The sequence below is a fragment of the Plutella xylostella genome, chromosome 23 (assembly GCF_932276165.1).
Source record: "Plutella xylostella chromosome 23, ilPluXylo3.1, whole genome shotgun sequence".
NCBI lineage: Eukaryota > Metazoa > Arthropoda > Insecta > Lepidoptera > Plutellidae > Plutella > Plutella xylostella.
This window is the reverse complement of record NC_064003.1, coordinates 1,767,115-1,793,145: the sequence shown is the minus strand read 5'-3', so window position 1 is coordinate 1,793,145 and position 26,031 is coordinate 1,767,115. Positions and strand designations below refer to the sequence as shown.

Here is a 26,031-nt window from a genome sequence, read left to right as displayed (position 1 = left end):
CGGGGAGCGGGATCCCGGGCTTGTATTCCCTAGATGTGAGTGAGCGCTATGCAAAACTCTTGTCACGTCTTAAATGCGCCCCGTACTAGCCCTTCAGGTAGAGCCCCCTTCGGGGACCATAGTGGTGAGCATATACAATACATGCATGCATTCGTGATAAAATAAGCGCTCATAAGTACGTTGTAACTCATACAATAATTGTGAGTTCTTCTTAAGTTAGGATTTTAAAGTCACTTTATATGGTTATAATAAAATTATAATGCATTCATTTCCCAGATTAAGTCATTACTATTCATGAGAGCTGGCTCCTTGCATCCGTATAGGTATAATTTAAATGGAATTAACGTTATACTTATAAGACATGTTAATTAATATAATTGTTTTTAAAGCTATAACTATAAGAAATCCACGTGTATGGGTCTTTTATTAAACTGCAATAGGACTAATAGGACTGCTGCAAAACTATAGTAGAACCGTGAGTATTATAAAACTTACTCACATGTGAGTCGCAGAACAAAAGTTGTTCACAATGAGCCACGAGTCACCCCCATACGGGTTTATTATCCCTTTGTTAAATACCGACGACCGAATGGCGTAGTGGTTAGTGACCTGACTACTGAGCCGATGGTCCCGGGTTCGATTCCCGGCTGGGGCAGATATTTGTTTAAACACAGATATTTGTTCTCGGGTCTTGGATGTGCCCGTAAAATGGCAATAGGCCCGCCCCCTATTACATTGGGACTAACATTACACTCTGGCGAAAAGTGGGTGCAGCAATGCACCTCTGCCTACCCCGCAAGGGAGTACATTAGTACAAGGCGTGAGTGCGTGCTTCTTGTTTCTTTCTTTCTTGTTAGTGCAAAGTTGTATAAAATCTATTAATCTTAAAACTAACATTGGACCTAAGTAGGTAGTAGGTAGGTATTTTTTACTTAAAAACGTTTTGTTTATTACAATATATAAACTCCAGATTGTAAAAAGTGATGTCGAAATAAATAATTTATGCTGAAACCACGGCGTGACTGAGTATAATCAATTTAGGTGTAGAATTATATGAAATTAGCATTCTGTGGTAAATTTGGTTAGGCGACCTAGAAACAGTTTTTCATCATGAAAAAATAATGAATAAGGTAAAAACGTTAATAGCTTAACGTTAGGTATAATATTCTTATTTATTTAAAACGAGGTGGCCAACAATGTATTTGGCAGTATAACAAGCAAATTTTAAAAAGCGTTAAATACTACTTGTTGAATATGACTGTGTCTAGTTATTGTGGTTAGGGCGCGGGCGTATGTGTTTATGTTTACTCTGTTTAATTTTGATGATATTAGGGAACAAATAATCAAACATATATGTACATTTATATAATTGTCAAACGCATAACCTTCTTTTTTACTTTGCGCAGTCGGGTAAAAATTTCGTGGCTTGGAAGGGTTACTTTAGCTTGACAATTTTTATTTGAAAGAACGAAAGCTGAAATGCAATCGGTACGTTTAATACCACGAGGTAGAGTCGTGGCAAGCACAGCATCGCTCCGAAACTTAATTTTTCGTAATCTAGAATAACCCCCAGTACACGACTACACGACACTGATTCGTCACAAAGGTTCCCTAATTAAAGCTGGAAACTGTCGCAACTCCGCTCAGCGGCTATCAGATTCTAGCTGACATTCAGAGCGGAAATAATGCCCTTTACTGCCTAGGAGAGTTATGAATAAGTACACCGTTTTAGAACATCTATGAACCTCTTTCTATATAAAGATGGTGAATGTGAAACATTTTGTTACAAATATAAGTTATACCTAAGCAGTAAGCACTAGGCACCCATGTAGTATGCGTATGAACGATTTAACTAATCTTAACCTATACTTATTAATTATCAAATTGTTTCCAAATTCATAAAATCGGACCTGAAGACAAACCTAAATAGGTTAAACTTTGTAAATTATAGTTACAGTAACTAACAGAATAAACCGTACCTAGTTAATTTTAAAACTTTTACATTACAGTATTTCTTAATAATGTTTTAACCATATTGTGGGAACTGATTGTGATCTAAATGGAATCTTAATAATTTGCGCTTCGTCCATTGTTTCAAAAGTACAGAATTGCCATAAATTCAAACCACTATAATGTAAAATCATTGCTCTAGGTATTTCGTGGCAACCGTTAGTGATTGAATGAGGAAGGTTGAGGACAGATTGTAGAGACCCTCTAATGTCCAGTAGTACCTTGATGATATTGATGGAATAAACTAAAGGAAATACACCTCCTTTTTTCGAAATCAATTAAAAATAATCTCAAAGCTATAACTCTTTTTTTATTATTATTATTTATTTATTACATTACAAAAGTTTACAATATATTTTTCGCTTAACCTAGTGATTCTGAAACTTGTTACAGTTTGTACGACCACTAGTCATTCCTCTAGATTACAATTAATAGAAAAAATAACTTATTATTAGGTAGGTATACAAATCAATTCATAACGACATAAGGTACGGTCTGCTGATTCAGCAGCCAAACACTTCTGCATCCTGTAAAAACACATACTAAACAAAAACGTCAATGTTTGAAAACAGGTTATATAGACTGCAGTACTCTGATCAAATATAATTTGTCTATTTATTTTATTTAATAAGTACTTAGACTCAAACACGGTAGTCGAAGAGTAATCTGACTAAATAGATACAGTTAGGTAGGACACCCATTAACCTACAATTAGCGGTCAGCTCTTTACTACGTAATCGCTTGTAATTCAAGTTTAAACATTATCTAACGAATGGTTCCGTGGGAAATATTTACGCGTGAGCGAGGCGCAACGCACTTTGAGCGCGTTGTTGTATAGGTGAAGCTTTGGACATACATAGTTGATGCTAAAAATAGTTTATAGAGTGTATTTATTTACATTGTATGTATGATCATTTCATCAGTGAATTTCCCGCTGGCAGGGCGTTGACTGTTGTGCCTACTGACTAGTACTGACCGACTTTACTATGGCAGCTCTTAAATGTTTAGTGCAATGACCTATCAATTATAATAAGAAGCTGTTACAATACAATACATACCTATAATACAATACAGCACAAAAAATGGAATTTGGTGCATCTGTTTTAAGCCAGGAATTAACAAAGATACCTCAAAGATACTCTTATGCCTAAGTTACAAGGACAAAAGTATATCAATACCAAGCTAATGAATGCAGAAGTATCGTGCTTAGTATAGAGGAAGGGAATGGTTTATAAGCTTTAGGAAGCGGAATAGAATAGTCAACTTCATTCAATCAAGAAAACAATTCTATAGAGTTAACCGTCCACCCTGTATATAATAAATAAGAATGAGTACAGTGGAAGTATTCTCTTACGAGAAATTAACTTAAACTACGGCTTGGCATACGAATAAGCTTCGTCTTTTATTTCGCAGTGCTTAGGCTTCTGATTACAGGAGTTTTCCTGAACTATGTCCCAAAAATATTAACTTTTCATTTAAATTTGACGAGAGCCATGTATTTGTCTAAAATTTTTCTGAAATTTATTTACAACAGTAGCGTTTTCAGCCCATAATCGTAGGTACTCTGCAGGACACAGGCCTCACCCAATACAGGACAACAGACAGTTAAACAAATAAACATTCGCCGTGTCGATTTATGCAAAACAATGTTAAGAGAATTGGCTAACATGAGTAATATTGGACACACGCCCGGTGACTGAACTCACTGAGTTCTGAGTCATGTTTGAGAGGTTATTGCATCAAGTATTATAGATATCAGTTGTTTCACTTGTGGGTAACCGCTACATTGATTGGTCTAAGTTTATTAGTAGAATCATTAACAGTAAATCTGCTGGACTTAGTCAAAGTAAACTGAATAGTTAATGAATGAAATCTTCATTGAGCTTGCAGGACATAAGTCTAACTAAAAAAGCGCCACGATACTCTGGCCTCAGCCTATCTCATCCAACTAGGTATTAGGATTTAGTATGTACAACATTTCAAATTTAAACAACCTTATTTTTAGATTACTGATAAAAAAATAGATTAGCTATGTCCACAGTGTGCATTTTCATTTTACTTTTCGACTTATTCTTTCTATAACTTTCGTTTGACGCTTTCAATAATTGAATGCGTTAATGATCTCAGCACTTAATTAATAATTTAATAACTTAACAACAGCAAATCCGCTGCTTGCTGGCTCATAGACCACGACCACAGATCAGTCATAAAACCGCATTTAGTTCCCAATAATTGAGTTGAATTCTATACCGGTGCTTGCGGTATTGAATTGAATACGCAAATAACTCAACCACACATACAGGGAAAATTATTAGTGATCGGACCTAGCCACAAGGTGTTGTACCGAATATACTGTACTTAACAGACAATTTAAAAAAATCTGAAAAATTTAGTGTACAATAAGTATTTTTTTTGTTTATTGTTCATTTATTTATTATATTTCTTAATAATACATACATAATGAAATGATGTGATAAAATTACAGATAAATCATATATTATTCAGCAGTTATAATGTTCCGAGTTTTGGATTTATGAACTCTGACGTGAAGGAAGGTGAAATGCCTGTTTCTCATAACGTTAGCTAAATTACAATTTAGCTGAACTAGATAGCAAAAGAAGACCTTTTGCCGAAAGACCAGTTTCACGCGTAGGAGTCCAACGATGCAACTTTTCGGCTGGATCACTTGTAAAATTGCACCCCAAATTGTAAGGTACAAACTACAACAAACCAAATGTCAGAATACTGTTATTTAATATTCCTTAATGATATGTACAAGTGACCGATGATGGTCGACATCCGATACTTCAAAGAACCACTATTTGACATACTTTGTCGTGTATGTCTAATAATATAATAGAGGTCTTTGATTGAATGGAACTGTGATTATGTGATTAATCAGATGGTGGCCAAAGTAGGTATCTGTGTTATTAAACTGGTTAAAATTATTAATAACATGGTATCTCTGTTATTTATACTTTAATTTTAACTTACTTTGAAATTGAAATGACATTTTACTTAAAGTAATATAGAGGTAATCAATGTATAGCTACTACATCTATCTTCACTTCAAGATGCCTGCGCTGCCACAAAATTTCTGACCACAAAAATAAACATTCCTAAAACTTCAGGCAAGAGGTCGCCATTCCTCATACCGTTGACCATATATTATATTATTCCCACCGCCCTGCGCACGCGACTATTGTTCTAAGCGGTCAAGGCCATGCGGTCTCTCTTCACTCGTCAGCTGTTTCTGAAAATTCTCTGATTGGCCGCCGCTATGATTGACAGCCTGTGATTGGTTCACGTGTGATTGGGCAAGTAGGTTGCATTGTTTTTGCGTGAGTGATGTTTAGGTTATGGGTTTCTTTTGTTTTGTAGTTAATGTTCTGCCAATCAATCATAGATTAACATAACTCTATTGGAATAAAAGCAAGCGGTGTTATTATTAATCAGCAAAAGTAGATAGTGATTACAATGTTTCAAAATATTTGCAAGTTTGTTCCTAAAATACATAAAACCTTATCTTAATGTTCATTGTTAAGTTTTAGAAAAAGCCTCGTAACTTAGTAACACTATTGTAGAACCTACGTTTCAGAAAAACATTGAAAATCCGGTGTAACATTAACAAAGCTAATCTATTGTTTATAGAATTCATAACATGAATTGAATAAGAGACAGATTAGGCAATATGAGTCCGTGAGATAGAATATGAATGGACCTTATATTAGCACAGCGCTACCCAATTTCAGTAAACATATTGTTACTTTTAATTTCAACCAGCAAGAAAAGCATAATATTTATACCTACAGGATAAATTATTCCTTTTTTTTATTTAAAATATATTAGGTAGGTATATACCTAATTACCTATGTCCTTCATTTGTCAGGGACATTATTATAATGAGGTCAAACACTTGTCTAAGGAGGCCAAAGATAACACTAATTATCTTCACTGTATGTTGTCTCACTGTGACTCATTTGGGTAGTGCCATATTCCCAGTTAACTAACATGCATTATCTTAGAGGTAGTATTGTATATTTTATTCGCATGAAATCTTACCTTCAAGGATAATAATATAACAAATACTTTCGTTTTTAAAGTTTGTGTTTAAAGTATAATTATATCATTCTTTTTTGACACTGAAGGCTTGTATTGTGTCCTATGTGTTATATAATTTAACTACTTATTGATATTATGATATCAACATGTTATTTATTACTTACTCGTTCACATACAAAGGCATGAAACGCCTATTACAATAAAACAGATAAATTTTGACTTTATGGAACTAGATAAATCTATGAATAGTTTCATTTAGCTATAACAATAAATTCGCTAATAAGTAAATGTTAATAACCTTTAGTTTCAATAGTTAAATATAACCGTAAATCGAAGGCAAATATTTCAACAAATATCTCTCAAAGTTCAACTGTACATCGTCGAGTAATTGAATACATCTGTACAGTCGAACAGATGTCAATGTACATTCGTAGGCAGTTAATTTACGAAGTCCCGACATAATAGACTTCGTCGAGTGCGGCGAAGCGACATGACTTGTCTTGTACAATGTACCGTTAGCAATGACCAGGTACCTAATAAGTTAATAACTAAACTTAATATATATAAACTTAATATTCCATTCAAAGTAAATAAAACATACCTATGGTATGGTATGAGTTAAATGCTGGTGATGTGTAATGTGTATGATTATTAAAACTATTATTATTGTGGTAGAGGTAAATCATACACTTACAATATCAAATAAGAAACAAATTAAGTTATTGATTGTATCAACTATAAATGCAAACAAAGAAAACTACACAGGACCTATTCAGACCTATTTTTCAGTAGTAGATTCTCTCACAGACGTAATTTACACTGGGCACTAGACAAAAAAGTGAGTGAGTGAGACAGCACCTCTAACAAACCTCTAGCACTTATACTATCTGTGCTTACAGGTACATTATTATAGGTAGGTATTTGTTTCTTATTTAAAAACTTTAGTTCTCCACCAAACAAAGGTTGGATGAAAGAAAAAGCCCGCCTTAGTACTCACTACTTTTAAAGTCCGTTTTTTAGTATACAACAAAGTGTTTAAATAAATAAATACATTATGTGTACCTATCTACTGTTACCTCCCTCCTTATTATTACAAAATGTTCCGATGCACGTTTTTGCTGACTCTACCATCCTTGATCCATTTGCGTGTTTACTTGTTTATTATAGACTAGCTGTTCGCGCGCGCTTCGCTTCGCCTTAAAAAGTTTTCCCGTGGGAATTCCGGGATAAAAAGTAGCCTATGTTCTTTCCCAGGGTCTAGACCATACATATACCAAATTTCATTTAAATCCGTTCAGTAGTTTTGGCGTGAAAGAGTAACAGACAGACAGACAGACACAGTTACTTTCGCATTTATAATATTAGTTAGGATAATCACGATAAATGATTATTTATAGCGTCGTTTACGGTCATCGTAAAATAGTCTCATCGAAATCTTCGTGACTTGCGTCAAATAAATCTATCACACTATAACTTTTGACTTACTCGTCATTTGAAGAATATTGTATGAAATTGCATTATTCAGGTTCACTCTGCTTAAAATGTTTTTCCTAAATGATTCCTGGAAATTGCAGCAGTAATTAACATTACGTAATTCTTCTTCAAATCACAATCAATTTTAATGCCAAAATTGATCAAAATTTATTCAGCGTTCAGCCATTTAGGCGAGAGTACTCAAAGAGACAGTCAGAAGAACTCTCATTAAGATTATTGTAAGGATAATGTATCATTCTTTAATTTTAAATTGTTACTTTTACCTTAAAGTATTGTTAATATATGAGTGTACTGGCCTCAGTAAATAAATTATATTTTTTCTCGTGGTAAAGTTATTGTTTATTTTATCTCCGGAGAAATTCATAAACCAATACCTTATTCCAAGCAATTTATTTACGCTCATGCGTAATTTAACATGTCATATACAAATTAAAACGTATTTTTAACTTCCTTACATTTTGATTGCGACAGTCATTTGTCCGAACATTTAAATTCCGAACAAAAAGAACGTTAAAACAAAATGTCCGGTAAAGTTTTTTTTAATATTGCATTACAGCACGCGGCTGTCATTTGGACACGCTAGTTAGAGTTTTTCTCAACATTTCACGGTTAAAGTAAAGCAGACCTTGAACTAATTTATATTATTGAGTTCTGATCTAGATTTGATTAGTAACAAATGAACGAAACGGGATTTAAAATCAGCCGAAAGTTGGTATCGCAACTGCACAAATTTTAAATTTAGCACATTATAATTATTTGTCTGAAATAATTCTTACATGTAATACATATTTGTAGATAGGCGTAAGTAATATTTCCATAGTCTATTACCCTCACGGGCAATGTCAAAGTTCCACCTCCTAACGTTCCATATTACGTTTATAATGCATCCAATATTTGTTTAAATGAATGCTAATTTATCGTTTCCATTCCAATTCATGCAGAGGAAAGAACTCATTATTCAATTTAGTTCATAATTCGGTAAACTGTAGGCTTTTGTAGATTTCTAACTTAACCAAGGCTATCTTCATTACATTTGATTTGCGAATGCTCTAATTAAAAATAATTAAGAAAGAACCGATATTTCAGAGCCCATTTCAGCCAGCAAAGAATCAATACGAGTATATTTCACTCATTTGTTAAATTACAAAACTTCTTTATTATTCATTCCCTCTTTAACAATATCAGTCTATTGTTATTTTCTCCCCTGGGTTAAATCATCCTGTAAGCATAGTTAACATACACATGAAAAAAACTAAATTATAATTATTTTTTCAGGTACAAATGAGTCGCAAAGACTGCTTGTCCACGAAAGGCCACAGCCAATATAGTAGGTAGGTATATATGCCTACTGAATAAGGGTGCCCGCACACGACCAAAAATTGGTAACAGATTTACAGGGTATAATAGATAATAGAGAGTGGAAAGTCGTGATTTATATAGAATGTACACGGGTTTGGTAACTAATGCTTAGATTATGTTAATTAGAAGTATATTTGTGGTTTTTGTAGCATGTTTCAAGCCATAGTTCATAACCAGTAACATACTTCTACTATTGTCAATTGCACTAATCGATATAGAGTCGAAGCGCTGTCGTACTCATGAGCCGGGCTTCTCACTATCGTTTTAATCTGACAGCAGATGTCATTTCTCTAGCCACTCCTACAGACGCAGATGCTTTTATCTGTATATATCTATTTAAATTTATTTTGACAGACCATTGATGCTATCGATTTCAAAATTACATAAGCGAAACCATACAGAAAGGGATTGAGTTCAGTCAGATTATTATACACTCACGGGCAATGAAATAGTTCCATTGAGAAAATCACCAAATTACTTCTAAACGAAAAAAACTAAGTTAATGTCCCCTCTGCAATATTTAAGGACATTTTACGGAGCATCTGAATATTACCGACTAAAAACGTAACTATTTTGTACAAATTTCCTATTGAATGTTTAAAAAATGTGGGGCCATTTGGTACCTACATAATCCGAAAGAACTAAACGAAAGTCACTTCAGCCTTTTCAAAGCTACGCTACCGCAGACAGAAACACAAACACGCAGACATATTAAACTTATAACACCCCTCTTCTTGCGCTTAATAAACTGTCAATCAAAGCACATACCGATGACATAAAGCCCTTTGTGTATAGAAACGTGACGATCGTGCGCGCCGCTCCTTTAGACGTTTTCCTTCAGCGCCGTCTTTTAGTTCCTCTCTCTTATGATAATTAATATGAACTTCTATAGTATTTGTTCTTTGACCTTAGACTCGACTAATAACGTTAAGGCCTAGGTACTAATCGAGATAATTAGATTGTGGTTTGAGACTCTAAGCTAGTTATTTGGTGCCTGTCGGGCAATTATAGTCGTTGGATATTTGGGTAGTAACATTTTATGGTACTGGTAGGCACCTTAATCTGAATGACATACATTTTACGTTATACTTTTGTACACTATAACAATAAGTAAATAATAGAGCACCAACCCACTTTATATTATTCAGATAAGTATCTACATTAAATGTAGTTACGTTCATTGGTAAGGCAATTTAGCTTTAAATATAAGTTCTTGCTTGCATATCGGTGACAAAGACCAAAAGGCTTTTTTTGGTTTTTGTCACCAATATGGAAGTGGTGGAACCGATTGTGGTGAAAGGATGAACCAATCAAAACTATCAGTCGCTTTACATTATGTGTATGTACTTCACTCGGATTCCTTTTGTTACTTACATAGGTGCTCGTATCAAAATCAGATAACAACATGTGCTTACCACACATTAAAAACCTTTAATCGGTGAAACCAGAGATGCGTAACGAATTTTGCAACCTGCGACCTAGTCTAGTACCTGCACAGTTTGTGTCGAAAAATGTGTAATAATGTAACACTAGACTTAACACTCAAACAACAGTTTGAAAATACATAGTTTTGCCAACCTCATCTTAGAAACTGGTATGTAAACTTTGAACTTATGCGGTTCTCTCATTATTGCTGTTCTATTAGGTGCTAGTATAAATTATTAGGTATTTTTTAAACTGTAGACACATTACAAATTAATTATAATCATTGGAGTATAAACTACAAATAAAGTACAAATATAATGTAGGGTAATTATAACGTACAATAAAAGATACGCAAAATCTAATAATTGTTGTGACCGCTGGTTCAATGAACACACAGAGAAAGGTTTAGTGGACTGTATATAGGTTTTATTGAACACAAACTTAATAAAAATACAAAGTACGTGGACGCCAAGCGCGGTGGCAACCGGAAGTCCCCTTCTTAGGTTTTATACAATGTTACCAGTAATAATTGCTTGTCTATGGTTCTGTTCTGAACAATAATGACAATCTAAATGTGGCCTTTTCAATTTTATGGACTATTTTCGGTACTGAAAATTGTTAAAAAGACTTCATATTTTACTATATCTATCAATAAAGCAATTTTTTTAAGTAATAAGTTAAAATGCATTTCACCTGACAGAAGCAACCCATTCTTTAGTTCATGTGAATTGGGTGTACAATAGCTATCCTTGACTTGATGATATTAAAGGCATATTTAAGGTCGGTGTAGTCGGTAGGTGGTTCAACTAAGTGTGCGCTTTGTTCACAATAAGCCCTCATAATTTAGATATTATTATAAATATTTTGTTCATGGCTAATTTTGGTGATACTATGCCTATGGAGGTCAGAATTTAAAAGATTTTTATTGTGTTCTGCTGAATGAGCAATTGATTATCATAGGCACTTAGTTTTCTGCAGTTAGTTACATAGATGTTATATAATATTTAATAAACTTCGTCATCTTTACACGATTAATCCTTTAAACATACAGGTTTCAAATCGCTTATCCTACATATGCCGATGTATAAAATTCATGCTAGATTCCAAGTAAGACATAAATGATCTTAATAACTAGCAGTTTAATTGTGTTTAATTAAGCACTTACTTGGAATGGTAATTAGAATAATGTAACTAATTAAGAACCACATGTGTGTATTCTAAGATTACTAAGAAATTATTGAAGTAAAATATTGATGTGTGGTAGATTTTAATGTAGGTATTTTGCACGGTAGGTTGAATACAACATACACATCATAATGATCTTGTCCAATTTTTCAACAGTTAAGGGCGAACAGTTAAAAGGAAAAATGCGTCCCATGTTTTGCCCATTGCAAAGTTAGCGTTATTGGACATGCTATCTCAGCAGTACCATGATTCTCACGTAAATGGCTATGTAACATCCGAAAACAATTTAATTGAGAAGCCTTTACAATGATTACTTTCGGAAATCATTAGTGTCAATAGGGTGTGAAATCATAAAGGCATTGTACATTATTATTACTCTGCTAGAAATGTCAAGAACTTCAGGCACATCCACAATGAAGTTTGAATTTTGTGTACGGGTATCTACAAACTTATGTTTAGATCTTTTTTGACTCAGAAATACCAATCTATGTCAAAAATAGGCCACCACGAGACTGTTTAGTGTAGCTAATTAAAAATATTTCCTTACCCCCTTTAACTTTAAATTGGGACGACTTTGGCAACATGAAGTTTTTGAGACAGATTCGCCATTATTTATGCAATTTATTATTGCACGTTAGAACAAGAAAATGATTTATCGTGAGCCATTAAAATACTATTGAAATCTCTTATTTGTTCTTATATTCCAAGAGTTTTTATATTTCCTTCATACCAACTTTAATAATATATCCGTTGTGCTCATATAACCCACGAGGTGTGAACTGTGACACAAACACACTGTAACAGTAATAATGACATCGGTAATCAACTTAATAGCTTTCTTTACAGCCGTGGTTGAAAGGTTATATTATGAGACATTATATAAAGATTATGAAGGAAGATTTAGGCTAGGCTGACTGAGTAACTGCTAGCATATGTTGTGGAGGTACTTACTGAAATGAGGCTCTATTATTTGACGTTACAATTTAACACATACGGTGCATGCATTTGTTTACGTTGCATCACGGCTTTAGAATGATTTGTTATGAAGTAAAAGACATCAACGCGCTGACTAAAAAATAAAGTTCTACTATGTAAATTTAGTTTTAAATGAAATGGAAAATATGAATTTTGTTGTGTGTATCTTAATAATAATTAATTTAATCGCAACATGAATTATATACATCTGTTAAAAGCGTTATACAAACAGATTATAATGAGAGAACTTTAAGATAAAAAAACAAAAGCAATACATGGATAAGACCAATAATTATTTCCTTAAAACTCACTCATTTCATTCATATTATGGCAAAGACTTCGATACCTACTTCCTTCCCATTACTTATTATGTATTAAGTACTCGTTTAAAAACGTGGGATATTTTCACTTCCCCTACATTTTCCGTTCCGTTCATAAACAAAGCTATGTATCTTCTTAGGTTGAATTTTATACTTATTCGATTTCCATAATTACTACAATCGCAATACTTTTCATAGTCGATGAGTTTAAATGTGTATTCCAAAGTAGGTCCAAGATGCAATAAATGTTTTTTTTTAACTTATCAACCAATGTTAAATATGATGAAAGGTTATGGTAGCTAATATAATTTTCCAAGTAAAAGTCTTAAGTAGGTACTTAAGTGGTAGGTACATAACATATGTATAAAATACACAATGGATTAGGCGAGACCAATACATACCTATTGTATGTGTGTATCCAACAATGACAGGTTTCATCTTCGTTTTGTGTATGACTGTAGATTTCCCTTTTGCATAAATGTTAGTGAGAAAACCTGCACATCTAGATTCTAGATGCTAACCTTAGAGCATTGTAATAATTTCAAAAATGGTGATACGGCTCGCGACCTATAAAGTGAGTATAAAAAATGTACTGGGTAAATTGGGTGAGTTGTTAGCAAATTAAAAAAATATATACTTAGATTCTATTTTATTCAGGTTTTAATGTTAGGTCGGAATTAATGTACTTAATACCTTAGCTTTGTAGATGTAAGACCAAAAACACTACATGAGTACTTAGTAACTTTTTTTTAATAAATATTGCATACTCGTATGCTGGTTTGGTTTTAATAAATTTTTGTATAAAGATAAGAAAAAACTCGTATATAGAATATATTTTGTTTAACCTTGTGAATAGTTGCATGCTTTACTTGCGTACACGCCAACATTCGGTGCCATTATCTATCATCGCATTAACTTGATAACATCTATTAAATACACATATTTACACATGCGGAAACATACACTTATTTACAATCTACCTTACCTACGAAATTTAAATTGCAAGGACGTAAAAATAGAAGGGTTTTAGTTGCAGTTTTAGAATTATTTTCAAGATACCTAATATTTTAGGTTATTATTTATAATAAGTACATAATGTAACAGAAGAGCTTATAGAAAAAAGTATTTTAAAGCATTTAAATACGTTAGTAACTACATAGAATGCGTTGCATTGTAATAAATATTATAATTATAATACTAATGTATATAAATACTGCTTATGAATAGGTTTCTAATTAAATGAATAAATTAATATCATCAGTCTTTTACGTAATTGAGATCAAAAATTTCAACAAATTGAATTAAAACATTGTTTACATAACTGTCCATAACATGTCGGCACTAATTTTGACAGAGCGTTATTTCTTCAAAATTCCTAATCTGGTTTGACCCCTGTTTCACAAAGCATAGAGTTCAGACTATGTTGCATAGCTTTAATTTCGGTTATTTATGGTTCTTGGGAAAGAAAGGTGGACTACTAGTGTACGGGTCAGGTCAGGTCATGTAGTAGTAATAACTTAATAAATTGACAAATAAATAATAGTTCAGATTTCATTGGCTTTGGCAATTTCTCTCTTTCAAATTTGTAGTAGCGATAGAGGTTGTTTGTACATTCGCTACGCGTGACTTGGTTGTTTGTTTTTATATTCGGTGCACAATGTATTCTGACAAATTGTGACAGATTTCGGAGCTTGACGTAAAGGAAAAAGTTAAGGTACTGCACCAAGTTCTCTACAGTCTACGTAATGGATAATGTTGGGTGATGAATGATGCGAATAACTTAAAAAATCATTAAACCTCATAAAAACATACTATGAAAACCGTGTAGTTATATTGGTTATAAACTATGAAATAGCATAGTAATTTTATAGGTACCAGGTAGGAACCAAAAAAAATGCATAATATTTTTCGAGAGTTTTCCATACAAAAGAGTTCAACGGGTAGTCTGAACTTTCGAGACTGCCTATTACGATTATTTCTACTTATTACTTTTATAACTATTAAGGATACTATTAAAAACTCAATTGAAAGTTTATAGGTAGATTGTCTACAAAATCTATGAAGATAATTTAGAGGGTGTTGCAAAAAGGGAAATTTTTTTCATGAATTTTCAAAACTCGTAGAACATAAGTTGTTCAGGATGACCCCCTGAGTCACCTCATTTCGGCTTAGTATACCCTTTTTGCAACACCCTGTATATTCTTATAAATAAAGGTAAACTTATCCACCCCTATAGACATAATAAGGACCATTATGTTAATGTAGGATGATGCTACTCTATGCTTTCACTACATTGAAGCCCCAGGTTCGAATTCAGGATCCTATAATTGGACTAAGTGGTATTGCTCCAATGAAGCAGTTTCATTTTAAATTGAGCCATAAAGATGATTATGCACATAACGGTATCAAATTGCTTCTTTAAAATGCCTTACGAGCATTCACGCAACGAGCTTTCATTATCTCTCTATTCCACAAAGCTTAACTAACAATTCAGTTTAAGTTGATTTAATTGTAAGGCTATGTTCATACAAAACATATTATTATTATTATAACAACACAGTATGAAATCTAAATTTTCAAATCTAGAGTTAGCTAACTAACCCCGAGTTATGCCAGTAGGTATATCAATGAAATTTCACAAAAAAAATATGTTAAAACCTTGCTTACAACATTAAAAATGTACACACAAAATTTACGTTAACTACTACAACTAACCGTTGATGTTCAGTTAGGACTGATACTTATTTGTACTCGAATCTTGGGTGTTCATATGTATAATAATATGTACCTAACTATCTATCCATATACCTAGTATCTGCGTAAATATATTAGCTGTCCGATACCCATATTATACGATCTATCTACTCGTAGCTTGGGGTCGGATGTCCGTGTATACTTTTGATTACACTCACGGACAATGAAAAGGTTCCACTGAGGAAAGCACCCAATTACACCTTAACGGAAAAGGCTAGCTTAATGACGCCTTCTTCAACATTGAAGTACATATTTTAACAGAACATCAGTATATTACAAACTAAAAACGGTAATATTTTGTTAAAATTTTAAATTAAATCTTTGAAAAAATTGGGTTTGTTTGGAGTCGGCATTTTGTGAGTGAAACTTTTTCATTGCCCGTGAGAGTATTAGTATTATTAAATTAACTATTGGTATGTGTGTATAGTTAAAGGTACGTTATGCATAGAGCCTTACAATAAGGTATGAACAATGATTGCCCCATGACTTTCATCTACTCGAAGTACCATCACTCTGCACTTGCGTATCGCAACCACCATTTAACAAATTAGGAGCAATTCTTCATTCCGCATTATGCATCTTACGGCTTACGCAATAAGGAAGAAGTTTCATGTGGTTTTGTTCGCCATAATAGCACGTTTTGTTTTGATTGCTATCACATTGCATCCTAATATAGCGTTGCGTGATTCGTTAATGAGTTTGTCAAAATAATACACCTGTGTAACTTAACAAAAGAGGATATGGGTTAAGCACCTCTGCCTATGTAGGTACTTATCTTTTACGCAATAATAATAATGACTATTATATTATTATCATGAAGCATGAATATATGCAAAATCTACCGAAGAACCGATAACCGTTGGGGTAGACGAGTTCTCGAGTTGAGACTACGAACAGGGAAACGCAGCGTGGGACGCCCTCCTGCCCGCTAGACTGACGACCTTAGGCGGGTGGCGGGTAGTGGTTGGATGAGGAAGGCCAAGGACCGAGTGTTGTGGCGCTCCTTGGGAGAGGCCTATGACCAGCAGTGGATGATTATTGGCTGATGATGATGAATGTAGAATAGGATTTAATGTTTTAACTACCAAAAATATTGCCTTAAAAAACATGCAATAATTTCATAACAAACGTAAAGCTATTTTGGAGACATGTGTGTAGTCAACGAAGAGACACACAAATATACTTACAAACTTGTATAACCACATTTTCGGTCAAGTTGTCATTAAAAATACATACAGATGAATTGAGAATCTCGAACCTTTTTTTGTTAAAATAGTTCGTCGTTGACAGTAAATTTGATACCTAATCCGTTAGTGGGTAATGTAGTGCAGCCTCAAATCCTCCACAATTGCTGGAGCCTTGGGCCTCTCTAATAGGCTGAACCTACCGTATTACTGTGATGGGAACCTAATGGCATTGGTTGGACAAAGACGATGTCTTGGCTTCAATTCCGCTAACGAACAAATTATATTAGAATAGAATAGAATAAAATTTTATTTCAGACCACGTCCATAAAACATTGTAACAAAACATAACACATATTGCACCACCAAATGCCAAAATCATCATTATCACGACTCATCACGTACTTACTGCTGGGCCACGGGTAGGAGACCAGTCCAGTGATGGAAGGGTTTAGGCCTAGTCCAAATGCCAAAATATCGATGTACGATAAAAAAGGATCTGATATATATATATCTTATAATAGAGAAGTAATCTATAATCTAATAAATTAAAATAAAGTTTGCAGCTAATGCTTGACTATATAAATTGATGACCAAAAAGAAAATACTTATACATAATATTACTAGTTTACTAGAATGGCTACTGAGTCTTGGAGGTCTTTGTTCTTATATTGACACTTTGTAAAGTGAAGGAGATTTGTCGTTACTTAGCATGAATAATATTTAAATTACTTAAGTATTTTATAAATGTAGAATACTGGTGTAGAATTTTAAACTTGTAAAAAATATTTTTTGACTGAAGTTGATTTAAGGTCAAGAAATTCACAAACTATTTCACAACGACCATTTTAATGGCAATTAAATAAAATGATAACTCACTCTTTTATCTCACAAATAACAAGTATCCATTAACCTATTCTTAACAATAAACCTTTAATGCAAATCATTTTACTATTTCAAACAACCGTACAGAAGTGGGTTTTCTTGTTTTAAAATTTAAGTTGAAAGTGCGTTAGTATTACGTAACTTTCGCTTACACAGTAAGTACCTAAACATAATGGTTGTATCTTTGAAAGGCAATTTATTAGATGGAAAGTCACTATATTTGTACCTTTCATAAACATAATTTATATAAAACTTTACTGCCATAAACTTGAGATATTTCGAACCTGAGAACATCAATTTAAACGTACCTTTGTAAACGAATGCGGCACCGTGATTGGATAAATTGTCTTTGAATAAAACTTAAGTTGATGCTTAGATATATTTACTTAAGTGAGAAATCCATAATATAAGTTAACACATTGTTCATTACAGTAGTTAACTAATCCCGGAACTATGTAGTACCTAAGTGTATTCTAACCCGGAACTGTGGTAGAGGTCTCGCGTGAGTTAAACGCTGTCCACTGCTGGACAATCTAGACATAGGACATTCCTAAGACAAGCACTAAATTCCTGTTTACCTTCGCCCTTTGTCAGTTTTTATCCGCGGTGTTGCAAAAAAGGATCATTATTATACTATCAGTGTTCCTGCACTGTACTGCATATAATGTAGTTATTTATTTAACATTTTTACTGTACATTACTGTATGTATGTTTGTAAACTTAACTAGTATACAAACGTATATAGCAAAGGTGTTCGTTTATAATGACGAATTGTATCACCTCCTACCGGCTATACTACGGCTATCTACCTACTCCGAGAACCTGACCTACACTTATTTCAGGCAACAATTACTTCATAGAATAAGTCAGAGCTTCGAACTTACCTCTTTAACTTTATCTATGACCAAAACTTTACTTTACTTTTTAAATTCTTACCAGCCAGCGCGACACCGCTAAACTAGTTTGTAATACAAAACCGTAGGTCCGCATGTAGGTCGCAGAACTTTTTGATTTACAACCTCCATGGACACTACCAGTTGGACATTATGGTGTTACGTGAGCACTTTCACTGCCGATAAGGAGCCGACTGGTTGTCCGGAACATATAGGAGCAACCACACGCGTATATGGCTCATCTGGAGGTGTGTGAAGTTAGCAGCCTAAAGTTAGCAGCCTTTGAATACCCGACCCAATTAAGATGGTCACTTCAGTCATTGCATTCTTTATAAATTAAAACACGTAAAAAGCCCCGAAAACATTGGGATAATAATGCTAGGTATTTGTATAAACACTAAAGTATGTTCTAAAATAAATAAATACTGTAAAATACGACGTTTACTTACTGACGCTCTTGTTGTATAATGGATATTTTGTATGGGGGCACCAAGATGCTATAGACCTGCCCGCATCTAACCTGGTTTATTATGTGTGTTGTGTCATTAGAAAACACTGACAGAAGTTTCATCAACATTGAAACGGTATAGCAGGTGTCCAGGAGCCACTTTCTGACAGATTTTGGGTGAAAAATTGACAATATTTCACGAATATTCAAGTTTGCAGGGTGAACCTGAAGAGATTCAGCTGCAAATCATAGTCCATATGAAAGGTATTATTAATACCTAGAAACGGTTTTCAGTAATTTTCATATAAAATGACTTTTGGTGAATATTCAAGGTGAAAATAAAAAAATAAAACTTAGCAGCCCAAGATCAACATTTTGTATGGGGGCACCAAGATGCTATAGACCTGCCCACATCTCACCTGGTTTGTTATGTGTGTTGTGTCATGAGAAAACACTGACAGAAGTTTCATCAACATTGAAACGGTATAGCAGGTGTCCAGGAGCCACTTTCTGACAGATTTTGGGTGAAAAAATGACAATATTTCACGAATATTCAAGTTTGCAGGTGGAACCTGAAGAGATTCAGCTGCAAATGATAGTTCATATGAAAGGTATTATTAATACCTAGAAACGGTTTCCAGCAATTTCAGATTAAATGAGTTTTGGTGAATATTCAAGGTGAAAATAAAAAAATAAAACTTAGCAGCCCAAGATTAACATTTTGTATGGGGGCACCAAGATGCTATAGACCTGCCCGCATCTCACCTAGTTTGTTATGTGTGTTGTGTCATAAGAAAACACTGACAGAAGTTTCATCAACATTGAAACGGTATAGCAGGTGTCCAGGAGCCACTTTCTGACAGATTTTGGGTGAAAAATTGACAATATTTCACAAATATTCAAGTTTGCAGGGTGAACCTGAAGAGATTCAGCTGCAAATGATAGTTCATATGAAAGGTATTATTAATTGTCAATTGAATCTCTTCAGCTGAATCTCTTCAGGTTCATATGAACTATCATTTGAAGCTGAATCTCTTCAGGTTCCACCTGCAAACTTGAATATTCGTGAAATATTGTCAATTTTTCACCCAAAATCTGTCAGAAAGTGGCTCCTGGACACCTGCTATACCGCTTCAATGTTGATGAAACTTCTGTCAGTGTTTTTTAATGACACAACACACATAATAAACTAGGTGAGATGCGGGCAGGTCTATAGCATCTTGGTGCCCCCATACAAAATGTTAATCTTGGGCTGCTAAGTTTTATTTTTTTATTTTCACCTTGAATATTCACCAAAACTCATTTAATCTGAAATTGCTGAAAACCGTTTCTAGGTATTAATAATACCTTTTATATGGACTTTGATTTGCAGCTGAATCTCTTCAGGTTCACCCTCCGAACTTGAATATTCGTGAAATATTGTCAATTTTTCACCCAAAATCTGTCAGAAAGTAGCTCCTGGACACCTGCTATACCGTTTCAATGTTGATGAAACTTCTGTCAGTATTTTCTAATGACACAACACACATAATAAACTAGGTGAGATGCGGGAAGGTCTATAGCATCTTGGTGCCCCCATACAAAATGTTAATCTTGGGCTGCTAAGTTTTATTTTTTTAATTTCACCTTGAATATTCACCAAAACTCATTTAATATGAAATTGCTGAAAACCGTTTCTAGGTATTAATAATACCTTTCATATGAACTATCATTTGCAGCTGAATCTCTTCAGGTTCCACCTGTAAACTTGAATATTCGTGAAATATTGTCAATTTTTCACCCAAAATCTGTCAGAAAGTGGCTCCTGGACACCTGCTATACCGTTTCAATGTTGATGAAACTTCTGTCAGTGTTTTATAATGACACATCACACATAATAAACTAGGTTAGATGCGGGCAGGTCTATAGCATCTTGGTGCCCCCATACAAAATATCCATTATACAACAAGAGCGTCAGTAAGTAAACGTCGTATTTTTTAGTATTTATTTATTTTAGAACATATTGTAGTGTTTATATAAATACCTAGCATTTTTAACCCAGTGTTTTTGGGGATTTTTACGTGTTTTTATTGATAAAGTAGGCAAAGACTGAAATGACCATCTTAATTTGGTCGGGTATTCAAAGGCTGCTAACTTTAGGCTGCTAACTTCACGCAGGTTATCTGGGCATATTTGTTGCTGTATAGCGCATTCTCGACCACATACCTGCTAGTAAGTGTTATGAGGAACTGTTATTATTTTGAGGTAGTGGGTTAGGTGTGCTGCTGCTGGTTACTAACTTGGTGTTCTATGGATTCATCAAGGGAAGAATATTTTTGTACGTGGGCATACGAAGCTCCGTAAAAAATATCCCAACCCCAACAGGATATTCCTGCATTACCGCAGGAGTACTAAATTTGTTTTTTTTTTTTAAATATGTAGGTAGTTAATGTTTTAGTAATACATAATTGTTTTAGTTCTACATTGTAGTTGGCCTAGGGCCATATTATGTAGATACATTTGAGCCTGTAACCCATAAAGTTATTGTTCATTAATGTCAGTTCAATACCTAATCCTTTTCTTTATCTTCGCGAAAAGCACTAGAACTGGAGTAGGATTTTTCATGGTGGTGAAAAGATTGGTCAGTCATGTTTTCGGTAACTTTAGGTACTTAAATTAAAAAAAAAAAAAAAAACACGCACTCACGCCTTGTACTTATGTACTCCCTTGCGGGGTAGGCAGAGGTGCATTGCTGCACCCACTTTTCGCCAGAGTGTATGTTAGTCCCAATGTAATAGGGGGCGGGCCTTAAATTAATTAGGTTTATTTATAGACATGTAAGTAAAAGCTACTCAAGTATCACACTAACATGCGAAAAGTGATACTTACAACAATACTGCAATCGTGCATACATTCGCAAGTAATTTTTCTATCTAAATACTTCCTCAAAATCGTCATTTTACAAGTCACAACCTAACTTAAGTTCCTTGTGTTAAGGTAGGTTATGATTTCCTTGAAATTAAACTCGACATATTATCCGATAATGTATCTAATACTTAGTGATGGTTTCCGACTTGTAAAATTAATAAACACATTGCAGAATAGCAGCTAACGTCAAGTCAAATAATTAATAAGTAAGTACCTATACCTACGTATAACTATATATGTATATCTATGTGTAGTATGTGTACCCAGCATAGAGTAAGTAAACTACGTATAACTAGTCAATAATTTAGATTTAAAACATAATGTATTCATTGGGTTTGTCTGCGAAAGATCATGTCAGTCAAAAATATGAAATGAGCTTACTTAAAAACCTTATCAAACCTTTTGTAAGTCCTGGACAACATATTCAATGTTAGAAGACATACCTTTTGTTGCTTCAATATTACAAAATTGTCGCAAAGATGAAACATAACAACATCTTAAAAATAGACTCGGCCGGCGGTATGATGAAAGTAAAACATTTAGGAAATATTTTGTTGAATGGCTAGATATAGGTAGTAGTAGTAATAGCAATACGCTTTTCGAACTATACTCTGTCTATCTTATTGATTATTGGTTTTTTGACATTCGATATCCCATACATATTTTATATAATAAACCGCACAAACGTTCAAAAAATTATGCATAAATATGGCACACTGAGCCAAATTTACCTTATTTGATTTTATTTTATAATAATATGCAATAAGCCCCACGAATCAATTAAGTTTAACGATGCCACAAAATAATGTCTCTTGTCGATTCCTATATCTTTACACCGAGATTTAGGTACCAGTTACCGAAGTATCGTTAAATAATTTAATAACTGTCGGTAATTACAAAATTCACGCGTAACATATAAAATACGCACGTTATATGAAAACAATTAAAGCTTTATTATATTAAAACTTATACAAACACAACGTGAGGTCAAAGAGGTCAATTCAACTTTCAATCAATCTAACAGGACAAGGATGTGAATAGAAGCTAAATTACCTTATGTAAATAAACGTAATATGGACAGTATACCATAATTGAAAGTTACATAATTAAGTGTAGGTAGTCGTTATGACATGTGTCCGTAATAATTTGCATAGCCATGCGCGTCTAATGTTTATGTCCGGTGACTATAATAAAAATACAATGTTCATATTTGGTTTGTAATTCGGAGTCTAGGTTAAAAGTTTCCGTCACGATTTCGCTCCCGATACGGATCAACGAAAGACCTCCCATTATTGCCGTGTGCGGTTGCTTTACCAAAACTTGCTGTTTAGATTTGAATAACGAACCGAAGACAACAGAGGCTATTCTCAAACCGCAACACTGACGCAAGCGTAGAAAAACGTCTCAGTAGGCCAATCTAAATAGACACAAAAATGGTAGTGAGCATAAATTACTGGGTCAAAGTCTGACCTGGCTTTTTGCTGCGACAGTCTAAGCATCGCCGGGTAATTTGCAGTAATCATGTTTATTATACACGTGACACTAAACCGAAGATATTTCTGTAATTACCGATGCAGTTATTTGTGGCAAAGTGGCTTTTGATTTCATAATTCTCTTCCTGGTTCGACCACAAGTCACAATCCTTTAAATGACGCAAAAGTTGCAAGGAATTTATTAGATGGTATGGCTTAAACTTAAGTTCTATCTTAGCATATCCTCAAAATCAAGGAAATTTCTGAGTAATGAGAGCAAACTCACTGTGCTAAGTAATTCAACCTAGTCTAGGTACCATATATGTTACGTTAGCCGACACGTAACTAATGATCCCACGCGGACCGCACTCCACACACCATCAATCAGCCTCACAACTGTTAACAGACATCTTTATGTAAATGGACGTGCCATGGAGATGTAATAGGAAACATAAATGAAGATGTTACGCTCCTAATCTAAGACGAGGTTATTAATCAAACACATCTGCTTCGGTGGTTTAAGCAAGCCGAAACGCCCACTGTGACAAAACAAAGAAGGCAACTCGCTGGTGAGAATTATACTTGTAACAACGCGTTCACTTGCCAAGGAAACAATCGCTGAATAACAACATAATCAATTAGGATCAGTTGGTTGATCTATCGGACAATAGGTATACCAAGCGCCGGGTGAAACACTTTCCGTGTTACGTTCCCCAGTGTCTGTCAATCGGTGACGCAAATGCATAATTTAACACGTGTTGGTCCTTCAACGTCACTCATCCACGACGCCTACTCCGCAAGCCAACGATAATTTACAGCTGTATCTCAATAGTGTTTCAATGCATCATGAATTATTCATAAATATTTATGAACAATGATCTACAATTACAACACAGTTTAAGCGACAAGCTGAGCCGATACTCTTCGTTCTTAATCAAGGATCTTTAAAATTATGCAAAAAATATTCCTGATTGGGCGTTTTCTTTGTTTCAGAGAATGCTGGAGATCTCAGCGCGGAGTCTTCGGAGATCGTCTCTGAGTCGGTGGCGCCGCCGCCGTCGCTGCGTCATCAGGAGCCGCTGGCCGCCGCCTCGTCGGTGCCCGGCCAGGCCACAGAACTAGAGGGAGATGCACAAAACTTCTTCCCGAGCTTCGCGAACCTCTTCGAGCCGCGACAGCACAGCAATAACTACCGCCTCGGCTTCGGCAATCAGGAGGCCGCGTATAGCCAAAGACCCAACTCCTACAGATCCCTGCTGAACTATCCCAACCTGTTCGGGAACTACAGAAGCTTAGACAGCTTCGGCAAGCAGAACACGCCGGCCCCAGCGGCCCCCGTGGCCGAGGCCAGCCCGAGCATCCTCGGCTCAGGGAACTTCGGCGTCATCACGGGAGGAACATTCTTCGCTCAAAATGACGACGAGGAGTCAGACTTCAGTGACACGTACAGTTCGTACTATAACAACGGGCACGGGCGGCCCGCGCTCGGCCTCGGATACATCGCCAACCCGCGACCCAACTACAGCCAGGACCAGTTCGCAAACTTCAGAGACTTTGCCGACATCAATACCCCATCCAACGCCGCCTACTCGCACTTCGTGGTCGTCTACGCGAACAAGAACGCCACCTTAGACGAAGTGAGCGAGGAATCCAGGAGAGTGGTCTCCGAGCCCAAGAATATATTCGAAACCCTCGAGCTACTAGACAAGACTGAGCCGATAGAGGCGACTAAAGCTCCCCCGAAACTGTCCAAATCGAAAGCGAAGTTGGCAGCTCTGAAGCAGAAGAGCTTAGCCAAGAAAGAGCAATGGAAGAAGGCAAGTGTAAAGCCAGTGAGCCTCAAACACGACGCGGAAGAGCCGTTGCTCGCGTTAAGTTAAGACCAGTGTGTGTATTTCAAAGACTTGACTTTATTGCGTAAGTGATCGGAAACCAGTAGAGCAAGTGACTGCTCGTCGCACGTCGTCGCGTGGATTGAATGTGACGTGTGGAAAAGTGAAGCTAGATTTAAATTGACAGGCAGATAATGTGTGCAGATCACAATGATTTAATTTTCAATAAAAATAATTATCTGACAAAATTAAATGGTGTTCATGGACTAGACCAGTTAGGTACTTATCATGTACTTATGTTCATACCTAATAAGGCTGTGCGCACTGCGATTTGTTGTGCGCGCATTATGATAAAAAAAACGCGTGGAAATCAGTTATATTAAAATGATGAATCGTGTTGCCAAAAGTCGCGCTACAAAAAATAGTAGTGCGTGCAGGCTATAACCAAGAATAATTTAGTGCCTATTATGCGTAAAATGTTCACTGAGCTCCTTCCCAATAGCTATCTAATGTAAACATACATTGTTCAAAGAACTACTGCACTAGATATCAGATCTGTTTTATTGACTACCTACTGTAAAGAAGTTAGATTTGTTTAAGTATAACATTTTGTTTGTAATGTACCTATATTTGCTGTGTTTAAATGAGATTCGTGTGTTAGGTGATGTATGTTCGTAAATTGAATACAAACTGATAATAAAATAAATTAAATTTATAAGTAACGACGATCTTTTATTTTCTTTACTTATAGATAGATAGATAGATAATTCTTTATTGCACACAAACACAGAAATTACAATAGAATATGCACAACATAGACGGTACA

The 26,031-nt window shown here is 34.8% G+C and overlaps 1 protein-coding gene across 1 annotated transcript in view; it reads left to right on the top strand.

Moving 5' to 3' along the window:
- The window catches only part of LOC119692566, a 48,790-nt gene extending 22,863 nt beyond the window's left edge, over positions 1-25,927 (top strand). Inside the window, exon 2 of the mRNA XM_038113594.2 lies at positions 24,367-25,927. Coding sequence (XP_037969522.2) covers positions 24,367-25,253 — 887 coding nt within the window. The 3' untranslated portion in view covers positions 25,254-25,927. The remainder of the gene's footprint in view (positions 1-24,366) is intronic.
- Positions 25,928-26,031: the final 104 nt, after the last annotated feature.